The 27,590-nt window shown below is 52.7% G+C and overlaps 10 protein-coding genes across 10 annotated transcripts; 3 read left to right on the forward strand and 7 right to left on the reverse strand.

The window, feature by feature from the left end:
• Positions 1 to 575: 575 nt before the first annotated feature.
• INS49_012044 (uncharacterized protein) lies at positions 576 to 3,476 on the forward strand (the record flags this gene model as incomplete). Its single annotated transcript, XM_043172750.1, has 2 exons — positions 576 to 934; positions 1,064 to 3,476. 2 exons carry the CDS (start codon positions 576 to 578, stop codon positions 3,474 to 3,476), a joined length of 2,772 nt encoding a protein of 923 aa, XP_043022047.1.
• A 236-nt stretch (positions 3,477 to 3,712) lies between these two features.
• INS49_012045 (uncharacterized protein) lies at positions 3,713 to 4,319 on the reverse strand (the record flags this gene model as incomplete). Its single annotated transcript, XM_043172751.1, has 3 exons — positions 3,713 to 3,880; positions 3,994 to 4,109; positions 4,208 to 4,319. 3 exons carry the CDS (start codon positions 4,317 to 4,319, stop codon positions 3,713 to 3,715), a joined length of 396 nt encoding a protein of 131 aa, XP_043022048.1.
• Positions 4,320 to 5,564: 1,245 nt separating this feature from the next.
• Positions 5,565 to 6,428, reverse strand: INS49_012046 (uncharacterized protein; the record flags this gene model as incomplete). The annotated part of the gene is made up of 3 exons (XM_043172752.1): positions 5,565 to 5,824; positions 5,908 to 6,034; positions 6,267 to 6,428. The coding sequence occupies 3 exons, from the start codon at positions 6,426 to 6,428 to the stop codon at positions 5,565 to 5,567; spliced, it is 549 nt and encodes a 182-aa protein (XP_043022049.1).
• A 1,996-nt stretch (positions 6,429 to 8,424) lies between these two features.
• Positions 8,425 to 9,234, reverse strand: INS49_012047 (uncharacterized protein; the record flags this gene model as incomplete). Its single annotated transcript, XM_043172753.1, has 1 exon — positions 8,425 to 9,234. The coding sequence occupies one exon, from the start codon at positions 9,232 to 9,234 to the stop codon at positions 8,425 to 8,427; it is 810 nt and encodes a 269-aa protein (XP_043022050.1).
• A 5,042-nt stretch (positions 9,235 to 14,276) lies between these two features.
• On the forward strand, positions 14,277 to 14,921 carry INS49_012048 (uncharacterized protein; the record flags this gene model as incomplete). Its single annotated transcript, XM_043172754.1, has 1 exon — positions 14,277 to 14,921. The coding sequence occupies one exon, from the start codon at positions 14,277 to 14,279 to the stop codon at positions 14,919 to 14,921; it is 645 nt and encodes a 214-aa protein (XP_043022051.1).
• A 32-nt stretch (positions 14,922 to 14,953) lies between these two features.
• INS49_012049 (uncharacterized protein) lies at positions 14,954 to 18,175 on the reverse strand (the record flags this gene model as incomplete). Its single annotated transcript, XM_043172755.1, has 7 exons — positions 14,954 to 15,174; positions 15,220 to 15,277; positions 15,349 to 15,482; positions 15,699 to 15,749; positions 15,811 to 16,012; positions 17,439 to 17,794; positions 17,860 to 18,175. The coding sequence occupies 7 exons, from the start codon at positions 18,173 to 18,175 to the stop codon at positions 14,954 to 14,956; spliced, it is 1,338 nt and encodes a 445-aa protein (XP_043022052.1).
• A 739-nt stretch (positions 18,176 to 18,914) lies between these two features.
• On the reverse strand, positions 18,915 to 19,887 carry INS49_012050 (uncharacterized protein; the record flags this gene model as incomplete). Its single annotated transcript, XM_043172756.1, has 6 exons — positions 18,915 to 19,114; positions 19,178 to 19,207; positions 19,259 to 19,336; positions 19,396 to 19,455; positions 19,505 to 19,566; positions 19,619 to 19,887. The coding sequence occupies 6 exons, from the start codon at positions 19,885 to 19,887 to the stop codon at positions 18,915 to 18,917; spliced, it is 699 nt and encodes a 232-aa protein (XP_043022053.1).
• A 1,166-nt stretch (positions 19,888 to 21,053) lies between these two features.
• INS49_012051 (uncharacterized protein) lies at positions 21,054 to 23,177 on the reverse strand (the record flags this gene model as incomplete). Its single annotated transcript, XM_043172757.1, has 1 exon — positions 21,054 to 23,177. One exon carries the CDS (start codon positions 23,175 to 23,177, stop codon positions 21,054 to 21,056), a length of 2,124 nt encoding a protein of 707 aa, XP_043022054.1.
• A 1,569-nt stretch (positions 23,178 to 24,746) lies between these two features.
• Positions 24,747 to 25,577, forward strand: INS49_012052 (uncharacterized protein; the record flags this gene model as incomplete). The annotated part of the gene is made up of 1 exon (XM_043172758.1): positions 24,747 to 25,577. One exon carries the CDS (start codon positions 24,747 to 24,749, stop codon positions 25,575 to 25,577), a length of 831 nt encoding a protein of 276 aa, XP_043022055.1.
• Positions 25,578 to 26,204: 627 nt separating this feature from the next.
• Positions 26,205 to 26,570, reverse strand: INS49_012053 (uncharacterized protein; the record flags this gene model as incomplete). The annotated part of the gene is made up of 1 exon (XM_043172759.1): positions 26,205 to 26,570. One exon carries the CDS (start codon positions 26,568 to 26,570, stop codon positions 26,205 to 26,207), a length of 366 nt encoding a protein of 121 aa, XP_043022056.1.
• Between the last annotated feature and the right edge of the window lie 1,020 nt (positions 26,571 to 27,590).

Here is a 27,590-nt window from a genome sequence, read left to right on the forward strand (position 1 = left end):
GGAGGAAGCCCGCCTGCTCCTTGGGATGGTACGAATTTTTGGTGAGGACGGAAGGGCTACTTCGGTGAGGATGATAGACCCTTTGTCTTCGGAGGGAACACCAAAAACAGCTTCAGTTAATTCCAGCTGGATGAATCAATGCTGGTGAGCCTCGTGCTTGGCCCCTTTCCTGCGTCAGTGACTGCGTGGTGCTGGCAAGAGTTTGCCTGACCCAGATGGTGCTGTAATCACAAAGACCATGCGCTTTGAGCCAGTGAAACCTCATTGTCTTTCAAGGGCTGCGTTCAGATATGAATTTATCCTGGAGAGAGAACTGACTAGGAATTACCAGCAGCCTACGCGAAGTTCTTGACCACAATCTTGTCTTCGGGGTCACAGCTGCAGTCCTAGCTAGGCCATCAAGGCCCTCAAGACCCCTGTCGACGCATTGCCGACTCCGCTCCGATACAACCAATCAGCGTGGGGTTCCGTTTCCCGACCGGCCGCTCCAGCTTTTGATGCCTGGGCCCGTCGCATTCGCATTCCTCTGCGGGCCGAACCCAAAACATTGCCGATTTGACCACAACATCAACACAATGGCCAGCCGTCGAGACTTCCTGAGCCAGCCGGCGCCCGAGAACTATGTCGCAGGTATCGGTCGAGGTGCTGTCGGCTTCACCACCCGGTCGGACCTGGGGCCCGCGCGCGACGGCCCCAGCGAGGAGCAGATCTCATCCGCCATCAAGAAGCGCTCCGAGCAGCTTGGTCTGACCGAGGCCAAGGAAGGTGACGACGACGACAAAGGTGGCGGCGGTGGCGATGATAGCCGCTACCAGGATCCCGACAACGAGGTCGGTCTTTTCGCCGGCGGCATCTACGAGAAGGATGACGAGGAGGCCGATCGCATTTGGCAGGAGGTAGATGAGAAGATGGCAAAGCGTCGCCAGAAGCAAAGGTTCGTCCTCCCCGTATCTAGACCTTGCCTCCCCCCCCCTCAGCACCTACTCCTTCCTCGTCAAGCAAAAGGTTTATCGTTTGTGATGATAGATGAGCAGAGTACCGACACAACTTTCTCTCTCCACAGGGAAGCGCGCGAACGCGAAGAGATCGACGAGTACGAGCGGAAGAACCCCAAGATCCAACAGCAGTTTGCCGACCTCAAGCGAGCCCTCGGCTCCGTGACCGATGAGGAGTGGGCCAACCTCCCCGACGTCAAGGACATGACCGGCAAGACGAAGCGAGAGCGAGAAGCCCGCCGACAGAGATTCTACGCCGTCCCCGACTCCGTGCTGGCAGCTGCGCGAGATGTTGGCGAGATGGGCACGACCGTGGCGGACGACGGCGGCGATGCGAAGGACGGCTCGATGACAAACTTTGCCAAGATCGGTGCTGCGAGGGACAAGGTGCTCCAGGCAAGACTCGATCAGGCGTCACAGAGCAGTGGTACAGCAACATCACTAGGATCTTCGACAAGTGTGGACGCAAAGGGCTACCTCACGTCCATGGCCAGGGCTGGTGAGATACCAGAGGTCAGCGTCGGGGATGTGGACTTTGCGCGGAAGCTGCTGAAGTCGGCCTACGAGTCCAACCCTCTACACCCACCTGCCTGGATCGCTGCCGCCCGAGTCGAGGAGCTAGCAGGCAAGACAGTCGCCGCGAGGAACTTGATTGCCAAGGGATGCGCCAAGAACCTTCGGTCGGAAGACCTGTGGCTGGAAAACATCAGACTCAACGAGGCACGCAATGCCAAAATCATCGCGGCCGAGGCCATCAAGGCGAACAACAAGTCAGTCAGGCTGTGGGTGGAAGCCATGAAGTTGGAAGCAGACCCGCGGTCGAAAAAGAAGGTCATCAGGCAGGCGCTGCTCCACATACCGAAGAGCGAGATGCTGTGGAAGGAAGCGGTCAACTTGGAGGAGGATCCGGAGGACGCCCGGCTACTGCTGGCCAAGGCGGTGGAGGAGATACCCAACAGTGTCGAACTGTGGCTCGCTCTGGCCCATCTCGAGAAACCACAAAACGCAAGGAAGATCATCCAGAAGGCACAAAAGGCGAACCCGCAAAGCCACGAGATTTGGATCGCTGGTGCGCGTCTGATGGAGCAGCTGGGCGACAGCAAGGTCAACATGATGAAGCGTGCTGTCCTCGCTCTTGCAAAGGAAGGAGCCATGCCAAAGCGTGAGGAGTGGATCACAGAGGCCGAGAAGTGTGAGGCCGAGGGCGCGATCCTAACGTGCGCAAATATTGTCCAGGAGACACTGGGCTGGGGCTTGGACGAAGACGACGACCGCAAGGACACGTGGATGGAGGACGCCAAGATGAGCATCGGCCGGGGCAGATACGAGACAGCAAGGGCAATCTATGCCTACGCACTACGTGTGTTCCCTACGAGCAGGACAGTCTGGAAGGAAGCAGTGGACCTGGAGCGGAATCACGGAAGCAAGGACGCCCTGTGGAACGTGCTCAAGAAGGCAACGGAGGCGTGCCCCAACTCGGAGGTGCTGTGGCTCATGCGGGCCAAGGAGAAGCTCCTGGCCGGCGAGCTGGACGAGGCGCGCAAGGTGCTGGGCGAGGCGTTCCAGCAAAACCCCAACAACGAGGACATCTGGCTGGCGGCGGTCAAGCTCGAGTCGGACCACGACTTCCCGGAGCAGGCGCGCGAGCTGCTCAAGACGGCGCGGCAGCAGGCGCCGACGGACCGGGTGTTCGTGCGCAGCGTGGTGTTCGAGCGGCAGCAGGGCAACAACGAGGCGGCGCTGGCGCTGGTGGGCGACGCGCTGCAGCTGTTCCCGGCGAGCGCCAAGCTGCACATGCTCAAGGGCCAGATCTACGAGGACGAGGGCCAGGTCGCGCCCGCGCGCGGGGCGTACAGCATCGGCGTCAAGGCGTGCCCGCGCAGCGTGCCGCTGTGGATCCTGTACTCGCGGCTGGAGGAGAAGGCCGGGGCGACGGTCAAGGCGCGCAGCGTGCTGGACCGGGCGCGTACCGCAGTACCCAAGTCACCGGAACTCTGGTGCGAGCTGATCCGGGTGGAGCGGCGGGCGGGCAACGCGGCGCAGGCCAAGAACCTGATGGCGACGGCGCTCAAGGAGATGCCCAAGAGCGGGCTGCTGTGGTCGGAGCGGATCTGGCACCTCGAGGCGCGCACGCAGCGCAAGCCGCTGGCGCTGCAGGCCATCAAGGAGGTGGAGAACGACCCGATCCTGTTCGTGGCGGTGGCGCGCATCTTCTGGCTGGAGCGCAAGCTGGACCGCGCGCAGAGCTGGTTCGAGAAGGCCATCGTGCTCGACGGCGACGTCGGCGACAGCTGGGCGTGGTACTACAAGTTCCTGCTGCAGCACGGCACCGAGGAGAAGAGGGGCGAGGTCATCAGCAAGTGCGTCGCCAGCGACCCCCGCCACGGCGAGTACTGGCAGCCCATCGCCAAGGACCCTCGCAACGCGCGGGCCGGGGTCGAGCAGATCCTGAAGCTCGTCACTGCCTCGTTGCCGGCTTAGACTGGGCGTGTATTATTGGCTGCGATTTATATCACAGGAGAGGTGTTGAAGTCCACGCACCAAGTTCTTCATAGTGGAAGAAGGAGACAGACAGAAGATATAAAATGCATTGCCATTAAAGTATCATGAGTACCATTATGCCTTGCACCGGTCATGTCAAGTATAGAATCGTCCAAAACGTGTCCCCGGCCAGCTTCCTAAAGTGTCTTCCATATAAAGTCCATCTGTGGCACCTCTTACTTCCCGCCGAACCAGCTCGAGATGCCGCTCTTGGCCTGGCTGGCCTTCTCCTCGACCTTCTTGTCGAACTTGTCGATCTCCTGGATGGTGGCATTCTTGGCGTCCTTTGCGTAGTTTGCGGCCTCGGCCTTGCCTTTTTGGAGCTCGGCCTGGGTCTTGGCGAGCTGTTGGGGTGGTCATTGTGTCAGTGGAGAGTGGTGGAAACCCATTGGGATTGCAGAGGGATATGCCAGGAGCACACATGGCAGGGTGATTGAGCATGGGGGAAGGAACATACGGCCTCGTCGAACTTGGCACCAGCCTGGCGGCCCGTGGCCTCTGCCTCCTTCTCGTACTGCTGGCCCCGGCCGGGCAGCTCTCCCTTGACCTTTGCGGAGGCCTTGTGGACGTCGGCTGTTAGAGGGGCGGGAAGCATCCGTGTCAGCCAAAGTTGAAGCCTCTCGCGGGCATTGATGCTGGGGATGGTGGAGGAAGCGACGCCGGGCGCTTACCCTCAAACTGCTTCTCAGCTACCTTGGGGTTTCCTCCGGCTCCGTACAGGTAGTATCCGACACCACCGGCGGCGGTCAGGCCGAGTAGGAGAGGGGCTCTTGATCGAGACATTGTGGTTTGGATGATTTGCGCGTGGGTGAGTGTGGTACGGTGAGTACGACTGAGCGTGTGTTGTGCAGAGTCGTTGAATGGCAATCAGATCACGAAGCCCGAGCTCTGGTGTGATTGAGGAGGGGGTTTGAAAATTGGAGGCAGGTGTGTCACAGGAGGGGAAGCATTGGGTGATGAGGAGGTGGGATTGGCTTTGCTTCGTCCGGGCTAATATACCTGTACCTACGTAGTCGACCCATCCCCTGCCATGCCTGGCGTACCTTTCCAAGGGAGCTAGCTGCCTAGTCACCTATGATTTCACCGTCGTCCCGCATGGCAACCTGCCCTGGCTCTGGAGCCTGCCCTGTCTTGCACTGCCTGCTTAGCTGGAGATGGCTGGTTGTCCATCGTCCATCTACGTCATGTCGACGACTGCTACCGTCCAGATGCGGCAATGACATCTGACGCGGGAGGCAGGATGGGTCTAGATGTAGGGTGGCCCGTGCTGACGCCCGATGTCTCCACTGCCGTCGATCTCTTTCCCCACACTCCCGGCCTTCCTACTTCCTGCCTCCTACACGGACCACCTAACAAATGCTTCAGGAAATGGGCCAGCAGGTAGTTGAGCCCCTGAAAAAACCGACTTCCACCACATAAAGCGGGGAACTGAATCTCTTATAGCTGCTAAAAGTCTGTTTTTGTGATGTAGTGATCCCAGCTTCCTGATGTAGCTTACATTTAACAGTCTGTATGCATGTCGCCCGGCACTTCGACATCCACGCTCGCATGAGCAGCCTTCTATGTTGAATAGGCTCTGGGATACCGGTAACCTTCTGCGGGATAGCCTCTTCTGGCATGATTTTCACTGGGTTAACTCCTCTGGAGCTCTCCTTACGATATGATCGGGTCAATCTCTTCAGTCATCAGTCTAATTAATTCATACTTTGATAGCCGCACCGCCAGCGATCATTACCTGTAAAGTGTACTGCGCAGCCAGACCCTTTAACGCCGTCGCACGCTGCCGGAGTTTCGCTCACGGCGGTTTCCATAGCCTGCTATCCACAGCACAAAATTCTCGACACTGTCCTGAGGACACGCATAAAAACAATGTTTGGCCCAGATGACAAAGCTTCGACGGCAATTTTATTTTCCAAGACCTACGCTATGGTAAAATACGTCCTGCAATCATTATAGTCAAATGATTGGTTGTTGATAGACCCATTACTGTTGTTGGCAGGAAAGCGATAGCGTAAAGGGCCCTCACCCTTAGTTACTTCCTAGTACATCGGCCGTGGTGTGGTGCGGGGGTGAGACGGGCGCGATGGGCCGGAGGCGGATGATTTCTTTGGCGATCGCCCGGATGTGCGGCAGCTCGTCGTGGTCGTCGAACGAGGGCGATCTCTGGTCCACGACGACCCGGCTCAGCTCCTCGTTTGCGCGTTTCTGCACCTGGGGCGACATGGCCAGGTACTTGATGCACGAGTACGACGCAGAACTAGTGCTCTCAGATCCTGCTTCGATCATGGCTACAAACCCGGTGATATTGTCAGCGAAGCTTTGATATGAGGGAGAAGGGCTGGATAGTGTGCGACGCGCGGTAATGACATACTCCCAGCCGTGAAAGCACCTTCGAGATCCATAATACCGGAGCTCTCCTTGTCCGTGAGCTGCCACTTTGTCACGAAACAGTCTGGAGCCCGGCTCTCCGCGATCTTGGCCGCAAGCTGATTCCAGAGCTTCATCCACAGGTTAACTTGACGATTGTGCCTTTCCCCTCCACCATTGTAAACCTGTTGGGAGCTTGGCTATGAAGGGAAGAAGATCTGCCAGGTATTGGTATGGTACAGTCGTTTTGGCGAAGTCTGCCATGACTCCGTAAATTTCACGTATTTCTTCGCAGTCCTGCAATTTGAGAAAGCACGTGTCACTACTCCTGAAAGATTGAGCCTTTTGACTGAAGGAACTCACTGGTACCGGCACTCGCTGTCCATAGATAAACGTCATCATCACAGAGCTCACGTACCGGCGAATATGCTCTTTGAAAAGCTCGTTGTCGCGATTATTCGTGAGGATATCGCATAGCGTTTGCTTGGCCTCGAATTCTTGCATGGGCCGAAATGTATTGGACATCCTGTGGGTGAGAACCTGGTGCACCTTGCCTCGTAGCCTGCGCCAGAGGGGCCCATATGGCATCAAGACCAGCCTCAGGCTTTTGCAGATTGCTTCGGTTGCCACTGGAATTGGAACCCGATCCGACGTGCTTGCGGACTGCTTGTCCAGAATCGCTTTCACGGCCTGCGGCGAATTGAGAAAGACCCAATCGAAAGCAAATAGTTTGACTGCGTATATCTCGCCATATTGCTTGTGCCGTTTCCTCAGACTTCGCTGTGGGTATTTGTCGAGATGTATCGCGCTGCCAACGATTGATGACTTTTTGAATGTATCATAGGTTGATATATTGCTTATGATTAATCAGCATATGCATTACCATGCCATTATTCTATGAGCTTAAAATGGCAAAAAGGCCCTGACCAACCTTGGTAAATGGGAAAGGGAGGGGGGGAGACGGGGCGGGGAAGGAGCCAAGAGAAGAGGCCAAGAGAAGAGGCCAAGAGAAGAGGCCAAGAGAAGAGGCCAAGAGAAAGAGAAAGAGGCCAAGAGAAAGAGAAAGAGGCCAAGAGAAAGAGAAAGAGGCCAAGAAAAAGAGGCAGAGAGGCGAGGCAGAGAGGCGAGAGAGAGAGAGGAGGAGAGAGAGGAGGAGAGAGAGAGAGGAGAGAGAGAGAGGAGAGAGAGAGAGAGAGGAGAGAGAGAGAGAGGAGAGAGAGAGAGAGAGAGAGAGAGAGAGAGGAGAGAGAGAGGAGAGAGAGAGAGAGAGAGAGAGAGAGAGAGAGAGAGAGAGAGAGAGAGAGAGAGAGAGAGAGAGAGAGGAGGAGAGAGAGAGGAGGAGAGAGAGAGAGAGAGAGAGAGAGGAGGAGAGAGAGAGGAGAAGAGAGAGAGGAAAAGAGAGAGAGGAAAAGAGAAAGAGAAAAAGAGAAAAAGAAAAGGGGGACAGAGACAGGCAGAGAGAAGGGGGACAGAGACAGGCAGAGAGAAGGGGGGTGGGCTTGGGAAATCTTGCAAGTTGCAATGGTGCTTGTCATTATCATGATACCAATGCCCACTCATAGAGGAAAACGGACTCAGTGATCGGCGGCACTTGCGGTACCCATATTCTAGCTGTCATTGTGGCTCGACACCGCTATGGTATTAAATACCTCTCTGGACCAGATGACCCCATATAGGAGGTCTCAACAAGTCCTGGATCGCCCGAAGGCGAGAACAGGATGCCGGACCCGCAAGTAAGATCCGAGCCCTCGCCCACTGCATCAGCAGCCTTGTATCGGCTACTAGCAGGCTCACAGTATCTCTCAGGATTCGCAAAGTCAAGTGCGATGAAGGACGTCCTGCATGCCAGCGATATAACAGTACAGGCCGGGCATGGGACGGCTGCGGCATCTGGGACAGTCACGGATGCCGAGCCCATCCGACTGAAGTTCGCAGGAGCCACCTTGCAAGATCACTTGTCGCACTTACCCTTGCCAACACGAGCGACTCCGAAAGGGCCGAATTTGAGTGGTTCGTAGCCTGTACCAGCAACAAGATGCCGGATGTGTTTGAGTCCAAATTCTGGGATTCCCTGGTTTTTTACAAGCGAGTTGAGCCGAGCCTGCAATTCTCCAAGCTGTCCTGGCTCTGGGTGCAGCCCATCAAAAAGTTTTCTCCCGCGATAACCCGGGTGAGAAATTATTTGGCTCTCTGACAGTCAACAGCGTACTGTATTGCCAGACCACAGCAGCGCCATCTCCCTTTTACAGCCACACCTTACTGTCAAGACCAAGAAAATTACGCGCGTGGCGCTTGTCTCCAGCATCGTCTTTGCTTGCCTCGAGTTTGTCTGGAAACAATATCGAGCAAGTTGCAATCTTCTTAAAAACAGCATCAAGCTGCTCGATGATATTCAACTCGAACGTGGTATCGCCGAGCGAGGGCCCATCCTCCTGAGCCCACATTCCGCGTCTATTCAGGACTACCTGCTGGAAGAGCTCAGCCGCCACATCCAGCTATCCCGTCCACGGTCTCACGGCGCTCAAGGGTCGCTGCACCAACCACCGTCGACGGTGTACGAACTCCCAGTGACACCGCTGGCCTCGTCGCTGCCCAGGAACACAATAACCTTTGCCACGTCCATGGGCGTCAGGTGCCGCTGCAGACTCTGCGACCTCAAGACCTCGGCGCGGTACTCGTCGGTCAGGACCTCGTCGACCTGGCGCTGCGTGGCGATGGACCCCGGCATGACGCTGTTGATGCGGACGCCGAACCGGCCGAACTCCTTGCTCTGGGACCTCGTCATGCCCATGATGCCGGCCTTGCAGGCGGCGTACGCGGGCGTGCCGGCGGCGGGGATGCGCCAGGTGATGGACCCCATGTTGATGATGCTGCCGCCGCCGGCGCTCTTCATGGCCGGCAGGAAGGCCTGCGACAGGAAGAAGACGTGCCGCAGGTTGGTGTTGATGCTGAGGTCCCACGACGCGGGGGTGACGTCCTCCGTGCCCACCCGGCACGCCGCCGCCGCCGCCGCCGCGTTGTTGACCAGCACGTGCACGACGCCGTGCTCTTCGAGGATCTTGCTGGCCGTCGCCTGCAGCCTGTCCAGGTCCGTCACGTCGCAGTGGAAGTAGACCGGTGGTACCAGGGCCGGGCCCCCTTCCTTGGATGAGACCGAGGCCACCCGGTCGATGGTTTTCTGAGCCGAGTCGCTAGCGATGTCCAGGAAGAAGACGCGCGAGCCCTGGAGCGCGAATAGCTCGACTGCGGCGGCGCCGATGCCCTCTGCGCCGCCTGTGACGACCACATTCTTGCCATGCAGGCTTGGGTAAATAGCGTGGCCAGCAGTCATGGTTATGAGTTGGTGGTCAAGGCCGTGAAAACTGTTGATCGCCTGTGGGGTAGACGAAAGCTCTTGAACATCACAGACAAAACCCCCAACCCCTCTAGGATCTCCAATAAACTCAGTAACACGACTTGGCAGTTATTACCAAAGTCGAATCTCGGTGCCGAGTGGGGTTGTTCGGGCGGCTCGGCCTCAGCGTTGCTAAACCGGCTCCGAGACCATAGTGCAACGTAGTTCTAAGTCAATGGGAATGGCCTCATGAATTTAACGCGTGGATGACTGATACTTTGTTACAAGACAGCCACTCGGAGTGCGCTCCAATGGGATGTGCGAGTGTGGAAGCCGACAGGATCGTGCTGGACGACGAGGACCTGGCCGCCACCCGGGCTATGGACCAGAAGGCGCGGTTCAATGACCCGAGCGCCGATTTTGGCTACGATCTGTACATCGGTTTGGCGGAGGAGTCATGACCCGCCTCGGCTTTTTTATGCGCATTTCTTGCTCGATTTTGTTGGGTTGGTCTTGTATGATTTTCTTTTGGTGGTTGTGCATACTGTGAGCTTTCATCTTGCGTCACGGCGATCTCGTTGTCAGGTAGCTCTGGGCTCTATGAGCGAATGGGAAGTAGAATATGCAATGGCACCACGGCGCTCCTTGGTAGACGAGGACTTGACTTAGAGCTGCTGGCTTTCGGCCATGACAAATCATGCATTAAGCAGTCGAGTCGATAAATGCGTTTTTGTCTTGGACATCTAATCAAATTTATCGACAACCAGTGAGTCGGTTGCAACTGGCAATGGCACAGCAAGAAGGAAATTCAGATGAGAATTCTTCCCCGCTTGATTGAGACCTAGGCAACCGTAGGCAACCGTTACTACGGAAGTGTAAAAACGTGATTGGTAGGTTTGATTCGACCCTTATCCAATGTCCTGGAAACCTGCTTGAAGCTCGGACCACCGCCAGTGCAGGCGACCAATACTTGGAGAGGGTGCTTAGGCATGATTGCCACTGATCAAGTTGAGTACGGTGGCCGCTGATCTAAGACGACCTCGTTGCCCCCCTCTTGCTTTCTTCGTCGCTTTTCGGTTCTTGCAACCTTCAACCCTCCCAAAACTCTGCCTCCTCATTTTTACTGTTTGACTTTGCCACTCCTTGTGCCTGGGTTTCCGCCGAGAAATGTCGATTTCAATGTCGATGTTGCCTGATCATCTTGCACCTCAAAATGAAATAAATATGAGTATCTGCAAGAGCGGCGGTGAATTAACGCCGCAGGTGGGCGATGCGTGCCCGACCCGTCTCGATCAACAACTCGACCGCACACGCCCCCAGAAACGCTCCACACATGTGCAAGAGGTGCAAAGCGCTCGAGTTGGGAAAACTGTTGATGAGGGAATCGAAGATAAAGGCCATAGGCTTCTTGGACTCATTCGATGACCCACATTGTCAATTATGCGACACAATACGGCATTTTGCCCAGTTGCACTGGGGTTCTCAACCACAGCCAACAGATGCCAACGTCCATCGATCAGTTGTGCGCATGCAAAGCAGGAAGTGGTATTCAATCTATGATACAGTACCCACTGTGAAGAGCGTGTATCGAATTGTGTTAGTGCTTGACCGACCGCCTTCAAACTCAAGTATCCAAGCGATGGGCCGAGCTTTGAAAGATGAGCCGGTGTGTTCAAATACATCCTCACTGAATTAGAAGTGGATCCTACAAGGGTTCGAAATGCCCGTGGATTTCCTTCGCTCAGACGGTCAATACCACCGTGTATCGATCTCGACTTAGTGCAGAGCTGGTTCAAAGAGTGCCGAGACCATAAAGAATGCAATTTCGGCTCAAAATTTCGGCAGTCAAACCTGGAGCTGTTCGAGCACGGATTTCGGCTAATTGATGTCGTTGAAGGGAGACTAGTCGAGAAGACCGATCCTTGCGCTTATGTCGCCCTTTCGTATGTTTGGGGCCAACTCGAGCCTCTTCGCACGAACAGACAGAACGTCTCGGCGCTGTACGAGCCTTCATCTTTGGATCCGCATGGAGGACATCAGAGTGCTAGCCGGATTCCGCGCACAATTGTGGACACGATCACGTTGTGCCGATCTATTGGACAGAGATACTTATGGATCGATAGTCTGTGTATCATCCAGGACGATTTGGATGAGAAATCGAGGCTGATTAACAGTATGGACTGCATATACGAGAACGCAATCCTTACTGTTGTTGCTTTATCTGGCAGCGATGCAGATGCTGGCCTTGCTGGGATCCGCCCCCGGAGTTCTGTTGCAGATAATGATGGGCGACAATATATTTTTCATGAGGTTGATGGTACTCAAAGTATTGGAATTAGCCGAATCTCTCTCGACGAGCAGATACGATCCTCCAAATGGAATACCCGCGGATGGACATACCAGGAGCGGCTCTTGTCACCTCGAAAACTATATTTTACCCCCCATGAAGTCTTCTACGAGTGCAAAGGTCATCATTTGCGTCATGAAAGAAGAGAAGGGTATGGGTTTGAAAACTCCAGTGACTTCACGGTTATGTTTGGTGCTCCAATGTGGGCCGGATATAATCGTTATACCACAGAAGGATACGAAAACGCTGTGGCGCTTGAGTGGGCTCCCTGGCTGTCAACCCCGCCCCAAGAAACGTTCCAGGAAATTGTCTCTATATACTCTCGGAAGCAACTCACGGACCCAGGAGACGTATTGAATGCTCTTGCGGGCATATATCAGAGGTTATACGCCAGTGCCGATGTTCATGGCTTTGGAATACTCAACGCACTCCAGGGCAATCCCTTACGAATCTTCTCGAAACTTCTTCTCTGGTCCAGAACCAAGTATCACCTTAGAAGGAGGAATGCCGAAGTTCACGATATTGGAATGAACTCACTTCAGGGAATCCCCATGCAAGGCTTCTGCGAGTTTTTGCTATGGTTCACAACGAGCCACCGCCGCAAACCGCGAAGGAACGCCGCTGGATTTAGACCATCGACTTGGTCTTGGACCTCGCGGATTGCAGCAGTTGACTTCGCCACGGCTAAAGGCGCACCGTTTTCGAACTCTGAAGCCTTTGGCAACTCTTTACCCGCTGGAGAAACTTGGTGTCTGATCAAAGAGTGGTGCCTTTCTTTCGAAAATGGCAACGCTGTCGATAGAGTTCGATTTCCTGGTAACGTGCTCTCCTACAAGCACACAGAACGGAATCGGCGGTCCCTCTTTATCAGTCCGTCTGAACTATTGGAGCTGGTTTCACCCAGAAGTGGCCAAGACAGGTTTGCCCGTTCCTCTTCTGTTACACCAGGTGTGCTGGAATTTCTTGGCCCATATATTCCCTTCCCTACGAATAGAAGTATGCGCTGGGTTGAGATACAGGGAGGGGAGTGGCATTTGAAATTTGCTTCTGACCTCTTTGTCATAGCCAGGTTGGACTCGGAGGACCACACTGTAGAGGGCTTTATCCTCTTAGCTTGTTACCTTGGTCTCTGTGTAAAGAAAGCCGGTGAATATTTTGAGAGGGTTGGTGTGGCTATGTTTACACCTATGAAAGTGGACTGGAAAATATTTGTGCGCAGAGATTTCCTGGATATATACTGGAAACGGATTTCTTTACGTTAATTTACCCTGATTCTTCTTCTAAGGGTGAATCAGATCTTAGGCGAGCAATTTTACGCATGTAAGATTGACCATATGCGCTATCTCGACCTTCCAGTGAACGCCTTTTAGATATTTCAAACCGGGGAGTTTGCTGGCGCCAACTGTCGACAGTCGAAATATTTCAACCGTTCCAAATTCATCTGCTTGGGCTGTGATGCCGTGGCGGTTGAGGCAGTCAAAGAATTCGCCAATTGGAATCAATGCCTGGGAAAATTGCTCATATAAAGCCTTGTCCTCTGGGCGAAGACATAAGAGACGGGTAGAACCCGAACTAGATGACGCTGATATTGTCTTCATGCTATCAGGACACGTGCGTCCGGGCTCCTGACCCGGTACTGTGTGGGCTTCCATGTTTGCAATCGAACGCAAAATCTAATTGTGGGTATTATGGACGACGGGCAGGAGCTTCTCAAAGTTACTGGGTGAGTACATTCTTTTGTAACCTGGGGCCGTTTAAACTTTTGACTAAATGCCATTGTTGTTTCTGTACCGGTGCGTCATGGAAGAATGGGATTATGGCTGTCAGAGGTTGGTGTGTCGGCATAGTGATAGGGCCCGAATAGTGACTATCATTGAAGCCTGAGCAAGGAGTCTGTCCTTATGAGCGCCCTCTGAATCAAAAGGCTACTATAAACTATAAACCTGCTGTTCTGATGAGTTAAGAGCCCTTGCACATTGACCCCTGCCAATGAACCTGAACTTCTTGAGTGCCTGGTCTTTCCCCCTCGTCTTCAATTCGCACCGCCTGGCGCAAGTGAAAGTGCTTTACGATGCGCTGGTCTAATTCCAGGCACTTTAGATCTCACAAAGCCGTTCTACCATCGGCGTGCTGTGGGTAAGGAGTATGTAGAAGATGCTTCAATCACAATGAGGTTGTGAATCAACAGCTAGTTTGTGTCAGACCGCGATAGTCCAGTACAAATATAAGAGGATGTCGAAGTTATGATTTCCCTCATCAGCAGTTCGTCACAAACAGAAACCATCAACACAGCTTTTAAAACTCCTAAAAATAATGATAAAAAACCAAGAACAGCAAACGGGACGCTCGGATTCCATGTCGGTGGACATGTTTCTGCGTGAGGTGGCACGTGTGCAAACTCCTGAAGGCGGCCGGAGCTACTTGAGCACACGAAAGGACCTAAGCGTACCACATGGGCCCTCGTTTAGAGACTCCCAAAATAATCGCGTCATCATCTACTGTTGAGCTTTCAACCCTCCCCATACCGGCTATGTTGCTTGCCTTGTAGATGCCCTGCAACACGTGGCCAAAGACCGTGATCTAGGTGACTTTGTTGCCTGTATTGTTGTCCCCCTGGATGACAAGTTTCTGCTGCAGAAAGAGTGGAGGGAAGAGAGCCAGTGAGTCGTCAGCCTCCACAACCACGACTCCGATGGCCTTGACCGGTAAGGACCGCGCTGATCTCACATCATATATTCAATCTGCAGCATCCGGACTCGACGCCCAGCTCCGCTCCAAGGTCCAGGTCTGGGCACCCGCACGAGCAAAGACACTCACCGATATTCCCCAACTTTTGGGGGCTGAAGCCAAGAACAAAGGTTTCGACATGGACTTCATATTGCTCCGAAGTTGTGAATACCTATATTACGGTGACAAGGGAGCTACCCGGGACCCCCCAGTAATCCACCCCAAGTGCAGCATGGTAATTTTCACTAACGTTGGCGGAAGGATTAAGGACACGATCTGGCAGCTAGACGGTAGTCTGAGGCCCCTCGAGGAGCCTTGGATCAAATGGGAGGCCCTCGTCGTAAATGAAGACCTTGGGGAGGGTGTCAGCAGAACTGTGTGGTCGACCAAGCCTCCCACATCGGAGCAGAGGTTGCTCGACACACGAAATACTCTGAAGTCTGAGCTGGGCTTTAGCTCAACTCAAATTCGATGGCTCCTTTATGCGAGCGACTTCAAGGACCGTGAGACACTAGAGAAAGATCTCCACGAAGCTGGGCCAATTCTTGCTGGGGAGCTCATTCTCAGGCTTCATGACTGGGCTGATCAGAAGAATACCGTATGCAGGTAGAATAATTTAATTTCCTTTTAAAACTAATAGCTCTAATCTAGACCTGCGATATCATGTATAATAGTACTCTGAGGTGGCATATCGCCCAGCGGCTGCCACTCTGTCCAGACGACCTCCCCACGTTTCTCGTCCCAGTCCATCGCCATCTCAGTACCGTCCTCAGATTTCCAAGGCGTGTTATTGTCCTCGGGGTCACCGTTCAACCATATGCCAGTGGTGCCAATAGCATTGCAAAGCTTCTGTTCCTGCAAATCTGACTTGCAGTGAAAATTGTGATTCATGTCTTGTACATAGATACGCCATGTATTGGCTTTCATTTCCCGGCGGACTGGGCCAAAAATAATCTCAGCAGCCATCTGGATGAAATAGAAGTTAGCTTAAGATGTTAGAGTGTTTTAAACTTGTTAAATAGTCAAACGAGGCTTACCCAGTCTTTTGTGCCTTTGATGAAGAGGACACGTGTGTCTGAAGAGATTGCAAACAGCTTTTGCTCTCTGACATCGTAGTTACGAACCAGAGGGTAGCTCCATAGTATCAAGTTCTTGTTGCTGGAGTACACGGCTGTGAAAAGAAATCATTAGTTAGCAAAATGGTAGGAGAAAAGGCCTGCAGCTTGGGTTATATCGAAAAGATGAGTGTCGAAGCTTTTTCCAAGGTTCTGTAAAGCACGGAAATACTTACACGCCTGAGTGGCACATCATGCACCACGACTACGACCACCCATGGCCTTGCCACTTGTATCATTCATGAGGTAGAAAGAGCTAAAGCCCGCCGTACTGTTCACTTCCGCGTCCTTTGCGTCCTCGCGGTCCTTCTGGAACGCCAGCACTGGGCCCCGCCGAGCAATGCTGGAGCACACCTGCTTAAACGCCTCGGCCTGGATACTTACCGCGAGGTCCACCGTGTGACATGACTACCTCAGGGTCCGCGGGGAGACCCTCCAGTATGCTCCTGTCCCGGGAGGCCCCTTTTCTCTTTCTCAGCCCGCGCGACGTTGAAGGCTGTTTCTGGTCCTTTGTCGACATCCCGGTCGGGCGACTTCCAGCAGCAGTGGAGCGAGGGATTCTTGTGGGCAACTGCCGGTCTTTACCCTTAGAAGGCGTTAGTGATGGCAATGCATTCTCGATGATAGGATCGTTCGTGGGGGTGAGTAGAGAACAATGCCGTTGGACAAGGCCTGCGAAGTTGGGATGTCGTGATCACGGCCATCAATACCTACCAGGGGGAGGGGGGGTCTTTGTATGGGTCACGTAACGCAATCATGTTTTAAGATCTAAACAAAATTTTGAAATTATAATGCAATACTAGCAAAATACTATTAAAATACTATCAGAAGTTAATTATATTAAGGCTTTAAATTATGTTAATATTGACTTTATATTAAGATTAACTTTATATCAGTTAATATTAGCTAATATTAAAATAGATTTATATTAAAAGCTTTGGTTTAAACCTTATTAACTTTAAATCTATTTCTATTTTTAAATATTTCCGTAATTCTATAAATCCCCCTATAGTAAATAATTAAGTTAGTAAAGAGTAAATAAGTAGTTGGGTTGGGGATGAGGGAAAAAAAAGGTTTTTTTTTCCCCTCCATATTAAACATTAACATTATGTTAACACCATGTCAAGAATGAGTACATGTTAGTGATGTGTAAATAATGCAAGGCACACAAAAAAACATACTATCAAAACCTTGATAGCATGTTACTATCATGTTACTATTCTATTGACTTGCTTACAGCACCTATACGAAAACCCCCCCTCCCCCTGGTAGGTACCACAGCCATAGTAAATGGGGTAGCTCTCTACAGTGATGGAAGGATCTTTACAAATCTCCCCTTGCCCTCCTCGCTGCAGATGATTTTGTTCATACCTGAATTGCTAGACATAATTGGTTATCTGGGACTTACAGCAATACACGTTCAGTCAAGAAGGAGGGGAATATTGTTGTTAAATGTTTCACTTAGGGTTTGCCAGAAAAGTCAAGCCGAACTGATCCTGTTCAAAGAGATATGCATTGGACATTATACTGCAGTAATTTGAGCCAAATATAGCTTTCATAATGGCACTGATGAGCTCTGCGGTCTGGTGCTATCTTCGGATGTGACAGGGGCTCAAATATGGTCTGGTTCTGCCCACACCTCGACTCCTGTTCTTGTCGTGCACCTCAGTGATAAAATTACTTGCCGAATTGGTGAACACTGCGCCCCATATCTGCACAGTCTTTCTTCCTCAGACCGTCTTCAGCGAATATGGTTATCACTATGGAGGCCTAAGGCGGGGTCTTCACGAGAGATGGGTCATGAGTTGGACAGCCCGAGAGCCCCTGTGACTCAGCCCTCGAGCGAGATGAAGGACAATGCGTAATAGGCGGATGAGCCACATATGTTCCTGTAGTGGCATGTACCTCAGACCGCCTCACTTCAAAGCATCCAACCCACACCCGTGTGACATTCCAGCATCCTTGGCTTCGTTAGAATCATACCCAAATACACAGGCCCAGGTCGGACTTACCATGGCGGACTGCGGGACTGCTGTCGCTGTTGTGCTCATTCTAGTACTCTCGGCGTTGTTTCCATACCAGAAGCGACCTGTGGTGCGGCTTGTAATCTGGTCCGCAGCCGCAGCAGCATATTCAGCCGCCTCCATTCGGGGCAGGCCATCCTTGCCTTGAGCCCTGCTCGCAATGACGTCTTCGGTGTTCTTGTACAGCGACTTGTCCGGGAGTTTGAAATCGCCGAAATATGTCTGACCTCTGGTCTTGACTCCCCCAGTAACGACTTCAAGAACGTCAACACCAAAGGGGGCTAACTCAAGGCGCAAGGTTTCCGCTGCAAGCTCCAGGGATCTCTTTGATGCCGCATATGTTCCTTCAAGTTCTCATATTAGTTCTGGATGAGTAGATGGTCAACTGGTCATGGCTCAAGGCACCTACCCATGAAGGGAACGTTAATGTACCCGGAGATCGAGGTGACATACACAGCCATCCCCTTTGCTTTAATGAGCAAAGCGGCGAAGGCTTGGGTAATGGAAAGTGGACCGTAGAAGTTGACCTCAAATGGGTTTCTAACCATGTCCAGGTCCTCGTCTAGAATCGGCATGAAATGGTTGCGTCCGGCGTTGTTAACGAGGTAATTCAGAGTGCCGCCCGTCTGCTTGGTAACTATTTCGACAGCAGCCTCGATGTCGTCAGTCTTGACGACGTCAAGTGCCAGCATCGTGACGTTGGGTAGGCCATTAAGATGCGACATCTTGGAGACATCGCGAGCTGTGGCAAAAACATGGAGCCCACGCTGCTGCAAGACGAGGGCTAGGGCAGGGCCAATGCCGCCATCGCTGCAACCAGTGATGAGAACAGTCTCCCTTGAAGTCACGTTGAGTCAAAATCTATCCAAGCCTGAAAGGGTTCAGGTGGAAAAGCATATTTAAAAGATGATCGAAAATCTAAGAGAGGTACGGAGAACCGTGGCCTTGTTCCAGGAATGAGCTATTACATTGCACTGGAACTGTTGGTTCGTAGCTCGGCTGTTGGTTCATCCCAAACTGGGGCTATGGGTACCTACCCGTTGTCACTTATTGAGGTCCTTGTACTTCACATACTTGGGCACTGGATGATTTAAGATACAACACAAAGTAGTACATATATGGATCGAAGCAGGTCAGCCTCGCACGTACATGCTGTGCACGCTAAATGAAATGGCTTGACATTCTTGAGATGGATAGAATATCACGAAGCCTTCAATTTGGTCTGTTCATGGTCTGAAACGGTATCAATTAGGCTTTGGGTGCCGTGTATGAAGGAGCATAGATATCTCTGTAAAAAGAGATTGCACAAGCTTTAATCTGCGTCCGGAATGCACCTGAATGTGATTTGCATAACTCAATAGTGAGAGCCCTGGCAGGCTTTACTCACAAGACTACCTTAACGGACGATACAGTTTGAAACAGTCTCTTCATCCCCAAAGCCCTTGCACACTCACTCCAGCTCATCTAAGTGTAGGTGTACTGCTGGATGGTGATGTCAGCCGCAGTCCAGGTCTTGCCGCCGTTTGAGGTGACCAGACTGCCCGTAGCACCGTTGAGCCCAACGGTCTTGGAGTAGTTCGGATCAGCGGTGTTCATGATGATCGTCGTGTTGACGTAGTGATGCTCCGGGACGGTTCCGCATTTCGCCTGCTGGCATTCCATCGCTGTTGTGAAAGGACGGTCAGTACATCGACTCTATGTGAAAATTCTTGGGCGATTCAACTGACCTGTGCCCCAACCTGCGCCATGGCCGCTCGCTGTGAATGGTCAGCACGTACGTCTACCGTAAGTCGAGCAGGGGACCGTACTTGTGGACAAGGTCGACACTACAGCGCCGTTCACCGACACCGTCTGATCGAATTGGGAAGTGGCATCATTGTACTTGTCTGCGAAGGCGTAAGCACTGCAATGTAGCGTCGATTCGGAAATTTACGGTAAAACTTACAGTCGTATGTGACACGGTCGCCAGGCTTTGCTCTGTATGGAGTACCATCGTGTTGGTTCCCTAGAGACGGGTGAGAACCGTCCAGGCTCAAAAGGGGAATGGGCCATACCGTCATATGTGCTTGCAACGGCACACCAGTTGACGTCGCCGGAAGCAAAGTTGCATGGAGATCTGTTTGCATGAGCTTTAGAGCCAGCGAATTCGAATCATGATGCAGGCTCACCCATATCCAACAGTGGAGATGGCAAGGCCTTGGACGAGATGTCCATCTGCTCCCGAGTCAAACTTGGTGCCCATTCCAGGCCACAAGCCTAGGTTTCCGGTGTGGGGGCTGTTGAGGGCTGGCAGGATGAGTGTTGTGGTTGCCTGCCGAATCCATGAATTGGTTGCAACCGGGCCTGTCGAAAAGTAGTTCCCAAAGCTGAAGTAGCTTTGACGAGGAGTCACGGCGGCGGAGACCGCAGGGAGACCAATCAGCAAGATAGATTTCATGTTGGCGAGATCGTTACGGAGATATGAAGCTTGTAAGATCAGGACAGAAGGAGTATCAAGAATCACAGGGTCTGCGTGACAAAGTGAAGACAGCAAGACGTGCACGAAGATTAGGAGGTTCGGAGCGATTTATAGAGTTAGGGTAATGATAAAGGGGTTGTCGAAGGGCAGCATCGTTCTACTAGTGGATTTACCGGCGGCTCATCATCACCCACACCTAGAACATCATTCCAAGCCTAAAGATCGAATTACTCAACTGCCTGGGCAGGTAAATTTCGCGCCAAGTCCTATTGGAGGATCAAAACGTTTCCGAGCGGATCAGAAGAGCGTTACTGGAAGGAGATGCTGGGATCTTTTATTGTGGGGAAGGTTGCAGGTTAGACCGTTGTAGTGTGCCTTGACGATTGCTTTTGCTCCACAGCAAAGCCATTATCCATTCATGTGCTAGGTGTGCACGGAGGAAGGAATTAGGGCTGTTACAGTAACATGACCGTTATATGAACAAGTGCCAATGAAAGGCTTATTAGTGACCCTTAAGGAAATGTTTTCGCTGTTACAAGACGCATGTGGTAATCAACGCTACGCACCGTGTTGTACCTTTCCGTTCGTGGCTAGAGTTCAAGGGTCATCCTTCCACCGTCCCTTATGCCAAACTCCGCGTGCTTACCCGAAGAAGCAATCGGTGTGCATGATTCCGGGGGCAACGTCGTCTTCCTCAATCATAAAGACAAGACAGGAGCAACTAGACCGGAAAATTTGTGCGCGGCAAGGCTTAATTCAACCCTGTGCGAACCCGTCGCAACGGTACAATACTACTTGAGTAGGGGCAGGAGGGCACCTTTGGCTGCATAGCTAGTTACGTCACGGCTTGAGAGGAAGCCAGACGGCGGCAGACGTGACCAGCCACCGAACCGGAACCATGACCAGGTCACTGGCATTGCAGTAAAAATATTGGCGGCTAAACAACTTCCTAGAATACAAGCTACCATCAAATAACGTCCTATAGGATAACCTCCCATGCGATGGTCTAATCCTGGCTCTTTAACACCAAGGGCGACGTTGCAAGAGTATCTTGTGGATTATCGAAAGTGCTTGATTTCAAAGCACATTCGAGAGATGGGCTAATGTCAACATTATACCCAAATCACACTGACAGCAGCTCCTTCTCAGACTAGCCGAAACCTTGCATCCATCGCCTCTTCAGCCAGCTCTTCGAATCCGTTGAGTACACAATCCCCAATGAGCTCCCACGGCAAGATCCATGACTTCATGGCCCTCGTATGGCCCTTTTGAGTCGGCGATGCTACATCTCCAGTGCCAGCGAAGTCTGACGAGTCATTCGCCCGCCTCCGGAGCACAAATGGGACACGCGCCCCACTGATCTGGATTATCACATCCCCCTCTTTTGCTACGTCAGGAACAAGGGCAAGCTGCCCCGCTGCCTGCTCAGGATCATCGGTGGGGGTCGTTGTCTCGCTCACACAGACGGCAAGACTTCTTCCATCGACTATGGACTCGTCATCTGTGACGCTCGTCCAAAACATGGGGACGTCCCTGTCAATAATCGGACCGGACCAGTTCGCAGCAATTTGTCCTCTACGGTAGAGGTGTAGCTGCACCGGAAGGTTGGGGTCGTCAGCCCTTGCCTGCTTGAGGTGAAGACGAAGGCCTCGAAGATCGTTTGATCTTCGGGATCCTTCCGGGAAGTTGGGGTCATCTTGGTCAGCGCGGGCAAGCTCTTCCCAAGGAACACCGTCAATCCTGGCCCGGTTGATGAAATCCATGCCTGCTTTGGCGTCGACGCTATGGTTTGTCGAAGTCAATTTTCGGGCCCAGAGTGCCATCATCAGGATGAAATTCTTGTCCTCCTCGTGAGCAGCTTCCATCAAATGCTTCAACAAAACGTGGTCATTCCTATTCAGCCATATTGGTGCGGTGAGAGCTCCTATCCGTCCCACCACGCGCCCTGAGATCTCCATTGAAGCCGACTCCGATTCAAGATGAGACCAGATTATGTTACTGTCTGCAATTCGACACCTGCGGGATCTGCTTTCTTCATCTGACTCTTTTGGGAGGGTATCCAGTATAGTCTGGTTGCTGCGATGAACACCGCGGCTAACAAACTGATTGTAGTAATACCAACATGGAGCCCAGGACGGCATTTCGACATTCGCAAGGGGTCTTTCTGGGGCCGAGAAGTTGACGTAGGACAGAATCTCCAACGAATCGGTCGTTTCGATCACGTTTCTGGTGAATTGAACATACAGGCTGCGTGTATCCACTTCATAGTCGACGCGGAATCTGGGGTCGTTCGTGTCGATCCCCTCAGCTATCCCCATGAATCCAAATATCCTGTCTCTCGCATCCGAGGTTTCCAGGTATCTCCCTCTGTGAAGTAGTTTCAAGATATTCAACGTGCGCAATGGACTGCTGGATGCTCCTGAAAATTGGCATGACGGGTGAGAGTCGTCAACGCCGTGCTTATGCAGGTGTTCGCATCGAGCACGGCTTATGTCTCGCACAATACCCTTTTTGCCATCGTCCCACGTGCTAAACCCATATCGATCTTGATGCCTCTCAGACTGGAGCACCGTCTTGCTGAAGTCGTCCCACGAGATCCGTCGATAGCCGCACTGGATAGATAAGCTTCGCGAGAGAACTGCCTCCTGGAAGACCCACAACCTTCTAAACCAGGGCCTTGATAAGACGTCAATCTCAACGTCTCTGAATTCCCCACGAAAACACAGCAAGTCCTCTTCCAGCTTGGCGGGGAGCGTTTGATCGCGCTCACCGCGGTCGTTTAGGGCCCATGAGCTGTGCCTCTCGAGTAGGTTCCAGGCAGCCACGCTAGTATTACCGCCACCCGGCCCTAACCAGATGATGGTGTCGGAGGCGGCTGAGAAAACATTGCGCATCTGCTGAACTTGCTGGCTCTTCTCCGTTACATTCCCCTGGTTGATGCACACTGCGTCGACCCAGAGGCGAATAGGGATATCCCGACGGCGGAGATGGCGAAGAGCGGCGTCCAGGTTGGCGCCGATGAGAAGCCTCTGGTCGCCAAGCCAGATCTCATTGGTGAACTTGAGATCACCCCACGCGTATGAAATGGCTGTGTAACCTTCATCCCCGTCATTTGAATCAGAGAGGCGCTTTTCGGCAAGGTGGCACTCGATGTCATCATCCGCACTGTCGCACTCGAACACGGTCAGAACGCGTATGGAGTCTGGATGAGACAAGGGCTGATAGAGCTGGGCGTTGGGAGTTTCGTATGGGGGGGCTAGATCGTCCATACTGGTTAGGTGAGTGGTGACCGTCCGAAAGGCGTGCGAAAGAGAACAGAAGCAAGGGACTGGAGCGGTTGCTCAAGGTATAGTTTGTGCAAGCCGGAGGCAGACGCAAGCAGGGGAAACGGAAGTAGGGAATGGGAAAGGTACCAGCAGTGCGGCTCTGCTCCAGCTGACAGGTCTTGTGCTGACTGCATACCCTCTACATATCACCTCCGTCATGTTTTAGTGCAGGACAAATTTAACGATATCTATTGGTTGAATGGCGATTGTGGCAGGTCTAAAGTATGACGGACATTTTAGCGCAACTATAGGATCTAGTTAATACGGCCAAACCACTCCGTCCCGGACGCCGGATGAACCACTAACATTACAGAGCTTTTGTCATGATGAGAACCGTAAGTATGGCACTGCCGCTTCATGCAAGGCGGTTTCAAAGGATATTCCACCTGTGACCTTTCTGCCACATTTTGGCAGATAGTTCCTCATAACAGCCGCACTTTCAATCGGTGTCTTGTGAGATTCCTAGGTTGTGCGAGCATCTTTGGGGCAATTCTTACAAAGGATAGTAGCTAGAAGATCGATCTCACACGTAATAATCTCGCATGGGATAGCCTTTTGAAGGACGACCTCCAACAGGAAGATCTCCGAGAGGAGAAACTTCAAAAGTGTAACCTCACAGATAATATGTTCCCACAAGGTAACCTGCCAGAGAATAAGGGAAGTTTTTATGCTCAGGGGTGAGGGGAAAAGGGGAATGCAGATGACATGCGGCACAAACACATCTCGACTGGCGCATGAAACAAACAACTCAACGATTCTCATCCCGAAAGCTCATGTGATCTTGTACTATAACTGATACAAGGCCGGCCTATGCCGACGTAGAGGTCGATCGGTTAGAAAGAGGGCAGCAGGGAAGGAACGGAGTGCCACTGGAATGCTGGGGTTATCCTGGCTGTGAGCGCGCCTTCCCGTGTTTGTCGTCGTCCATGGTTGTGCAATTGTCCACGGCGTTTCGCCTGACCCTTGACCAGCTTGCCTTGGCATCATCGCTGTCCACTTCAACATTAGCATCCGCACACAACATCATGATGATCATCAGGCACCTACCACCACGGTTCTCTCAGTAGCTATGCGTACCATCATCCCCTTCATTGCCATCGCTCAGATGCTTGTATCTGCGGCAGGCGTACCTGCTTTACCCTCGCTTTCTTCGCCCCACACCCCCCGACACAAGCTTGACGGTCAGCGTCATACAGACATCCGCGATGGCGAGACTACTCCGTCGCATTCCTAGGAAGGCTTTAATGGGAGTGGGCAAGCCAGTGTTCCAGAGACCGAATTAGCAACCGAAGAGGATCAAGACTACTATAAGTGCGTGCCACAGCCCGAGGGGTTTGGCCCGCGCCCGGTGTAAGTCCTCAAAAGACACACCAAGCGGCCTTTTCCAACTAATGTCAGTGTAGCGAGGACACACCTAGTGCCTTTCGCCGTTCCATGTATTTACACGACGCTTCGAGGTCGGCACGGAGTCCGCGAGGCTACAAGTTGGCCGCCCGGGATTTGGACGGCGCAATGGAGAACGACCTAACATTCCTTGGTACCCATCTCCTCGAGCACTACGATACCGACCAGTGTGCCAGCTTTTGCGACGATCTGCCGACCTGCGCGTCCTTCAACTTGTACTTCGAACGAGACCCCATCTATGAACCCAACAGGACGGCCGGCTGCCCCAACCCGCCCTCAACTACAAATATAAACTGCGTGCTCTGGCATTCTCACCTCGAAGCGGACGAAGCCATCAACTTCGGGGAGGTACGGGAGGATTTCCAAGTCGTCATCGCAGGCTCCAACCTGTACAACAAGATACATGGGCCTCTCGATCTCAGCAAATTGGGATTCAGCGGGCCGCGAGTAGACGTCGACAATGATGCGGCCTTCCTGGTCCCCGACGAGCCGACGGGCGGCTACAGCACACTCCTGGCACATGAACCCTTGTACTACAGCTACTACAACGCCTCGGCCACTCTTGAAAAATACGACCCTACCGTCTGCGCCCATCTCTGCTCGAACATCACAAACGCCGCCACTCCCTCTTTCCCTTTTACGAACAACGCCTACCCTGTCTGCAGCATGTTCGTGGCTTATGAACTGAGATACAACGAGCCTCTGGGAATGGTCTGCGAGCTCTATTCTTCTGTGTGGAGTAGTCATTACCAGAGTTTGCGGGAGGTGGTGGCTTTCGGCGGCGAAGGTGAGAGAACAGTCATCTTGCACCCCAACAAGGTATCGGTATATCAGCGAAAGGACTACGAATATCCACCGATATGCGCCATGGAGGAGTACTGCGGGAAAGACTTCTATGCTGGTGGTGACTGCTCTGGATGGGGTCAGGGTTACTGTTAGTTTGAGACGGGTGAAGCGATGGAGTTCATGCAGCAACGCCTTCGCAAGAACCTAGACTAACTTGAGAAGTATTAATATTATGTTCCCTTCTGCCTTGTCTGTTCCTGTGAGAGAACGAACTTACACCTCAGCTGACGCGCGGGACTGGGAGCTCCAGGCCAGGTTTTATAAGCGGCCCGTGGCTGAACGGGTGGTGAATGCGAAGAGAGACAACTAGTTATACACACGGAACGACCACTCCGAGCTGTTACATCTCAAGCGAAGAGAATACCAAGCGTGCACGCCAGGCCACTCCTCTCTGTCATACTGCACACAAATATAATTTGGATATATCGGGTTGGTGACCACGGGGGCCTGGGACAATTTAGGGAAATTGTGTTAGTGCGCCTGAATGTTGCGATATTATGTTAGACACTTGGTTATGTATGCTGTTGATAGTCCTCGTGCAGTCCATATCATATGGCCTTCATGGTCACACAGTCTGAGGTGGATTCTCTGAGTCTCGTTGTCCCACTCGTGCCACATGTCCGAGATGTGCCTCCATGTCGCGACGTCTGCGACGACACTGGCTGATCCGACCATCTTGACATTCCCGAAATCCCGTCATTCCACGTCCCAGCAACCTCATCAAGCCCCACCCTCCCTCTTCGCATACTCGTCCTCCATCCGCTCACGATACAACCGATCGACGTCTCTCTCGTGACTGTCCCGGTCGCTCACACCCTCGATGCGCCTGCCGCCGTCGCCGGGCGGGGCAGCACCCCCCAGGCCCCTGTGCGCGGCCCTCTCGGCCGGGATCTCGTGCCCGCCCGCGTCGAAGTAGCGCAGCTCCTGCACGGGGGGCGCGTTGGGGTCGTTCTGCCTGGTCGAGCGCACCGTCGTGCCCTGGGGGTTGGAATGTTGCTCCTCGGTGTAGGCCTGGTTGGTCGTCCTGCCGTTGCGGGTCGCGCTGGAGGAGAATGTCGTACTAGAGGAGAAGCTGTAGGAAGACATGGTTGTGCTGTTTCCGGAAGAATATGCTGTGTACTTCAGGAGCAATTGAAGGTTCTGCTGTGCATGAGTAGATTGGGGTGAGAGTGGCAAGGTGTCCGATTTGTTGTCGCCACCGGAGGGTCAGGTCGTAAACAAAAGATGAGGTCATCGCCTGGGGTGCACGTGACGAGCACGCAAAGGTCAATTTGACGTCACCTGAAACGGACTTCAGACGACATGCTTTCATATTCATTCAATCACAAGTCCCAATTCATGCTAAGAAGTGGAGTTTTCAATTCTAGTCGCCGCTGTCTTTCAATGGCCATGAGTCCACGACTTTGCTTCCGGAGATGCTTTTGAGAGATGTCAGCTTCGTACGTGCAAGGTTTCTGTCAATACCAATACATGGGAAACTGCATTCCAGTGATGGACTGAATCCGGTGCCGTCTTGGGAAGGTTAGCAATCACAAAATGGCGGTGGAATTAGTGTTGCTCTGAAGTCATCCCACATGACAGCATCCTAGAAGGGGTTATCTCACAGGAGGCCATCCCACAGCAGGCTATCCCACAAGAAGTTCGTCTATAGGATACTGTGGCCTGCAAAGACAGAAAAGGCGGATCGGCTTGAGCGCACTCAGAAACGCTTCTGTTATTTGTTAATCACCTGCTACGGAGCCTGGAGGTCGCTGTCGTCCATGGAGCTCGTGCTACGGGGGCCCTTGGAGTCAACCAACCACTGCATCGCAGCTGGCGACCACATTGTCGGCACGGACACGGAAACAGACATACTTACCACAGGACTCAGCATCAGATAATGTGCATGCTAATTATAGAATGGGTCGCAAATTATACCACCTGTTCTGCTCGGCGTTTTGCGCCCGGGTCGGCTTGTCGGGCCCGTGCGCTGGTCTTAATGACAGATGCCTAAGGGACGTCTTGGTAAATTGAGGGTATTTGCACAATGGGTCAATGGTAATGGATAGTTAAGACGGCTTCGTCCCATAGAGGGATGTGGACGAGGTGTCTTGAGCATACAGGCTC

Source organism: Diaporthe citri, assembly GCF_014595645.1.
Source record: "Diaporthe citri strain NFHF-8-4 chromosome Unknown scaffold_6, whole genome shotgun sequence".
Taxonomy (NCBI): domain Eukaryota; kingdom Fungi; phylum Ascomycota; class Sordariomycetes; order Diaporthales; family Diaporthaceae; genus Diaporthe; species Diaporthe citri.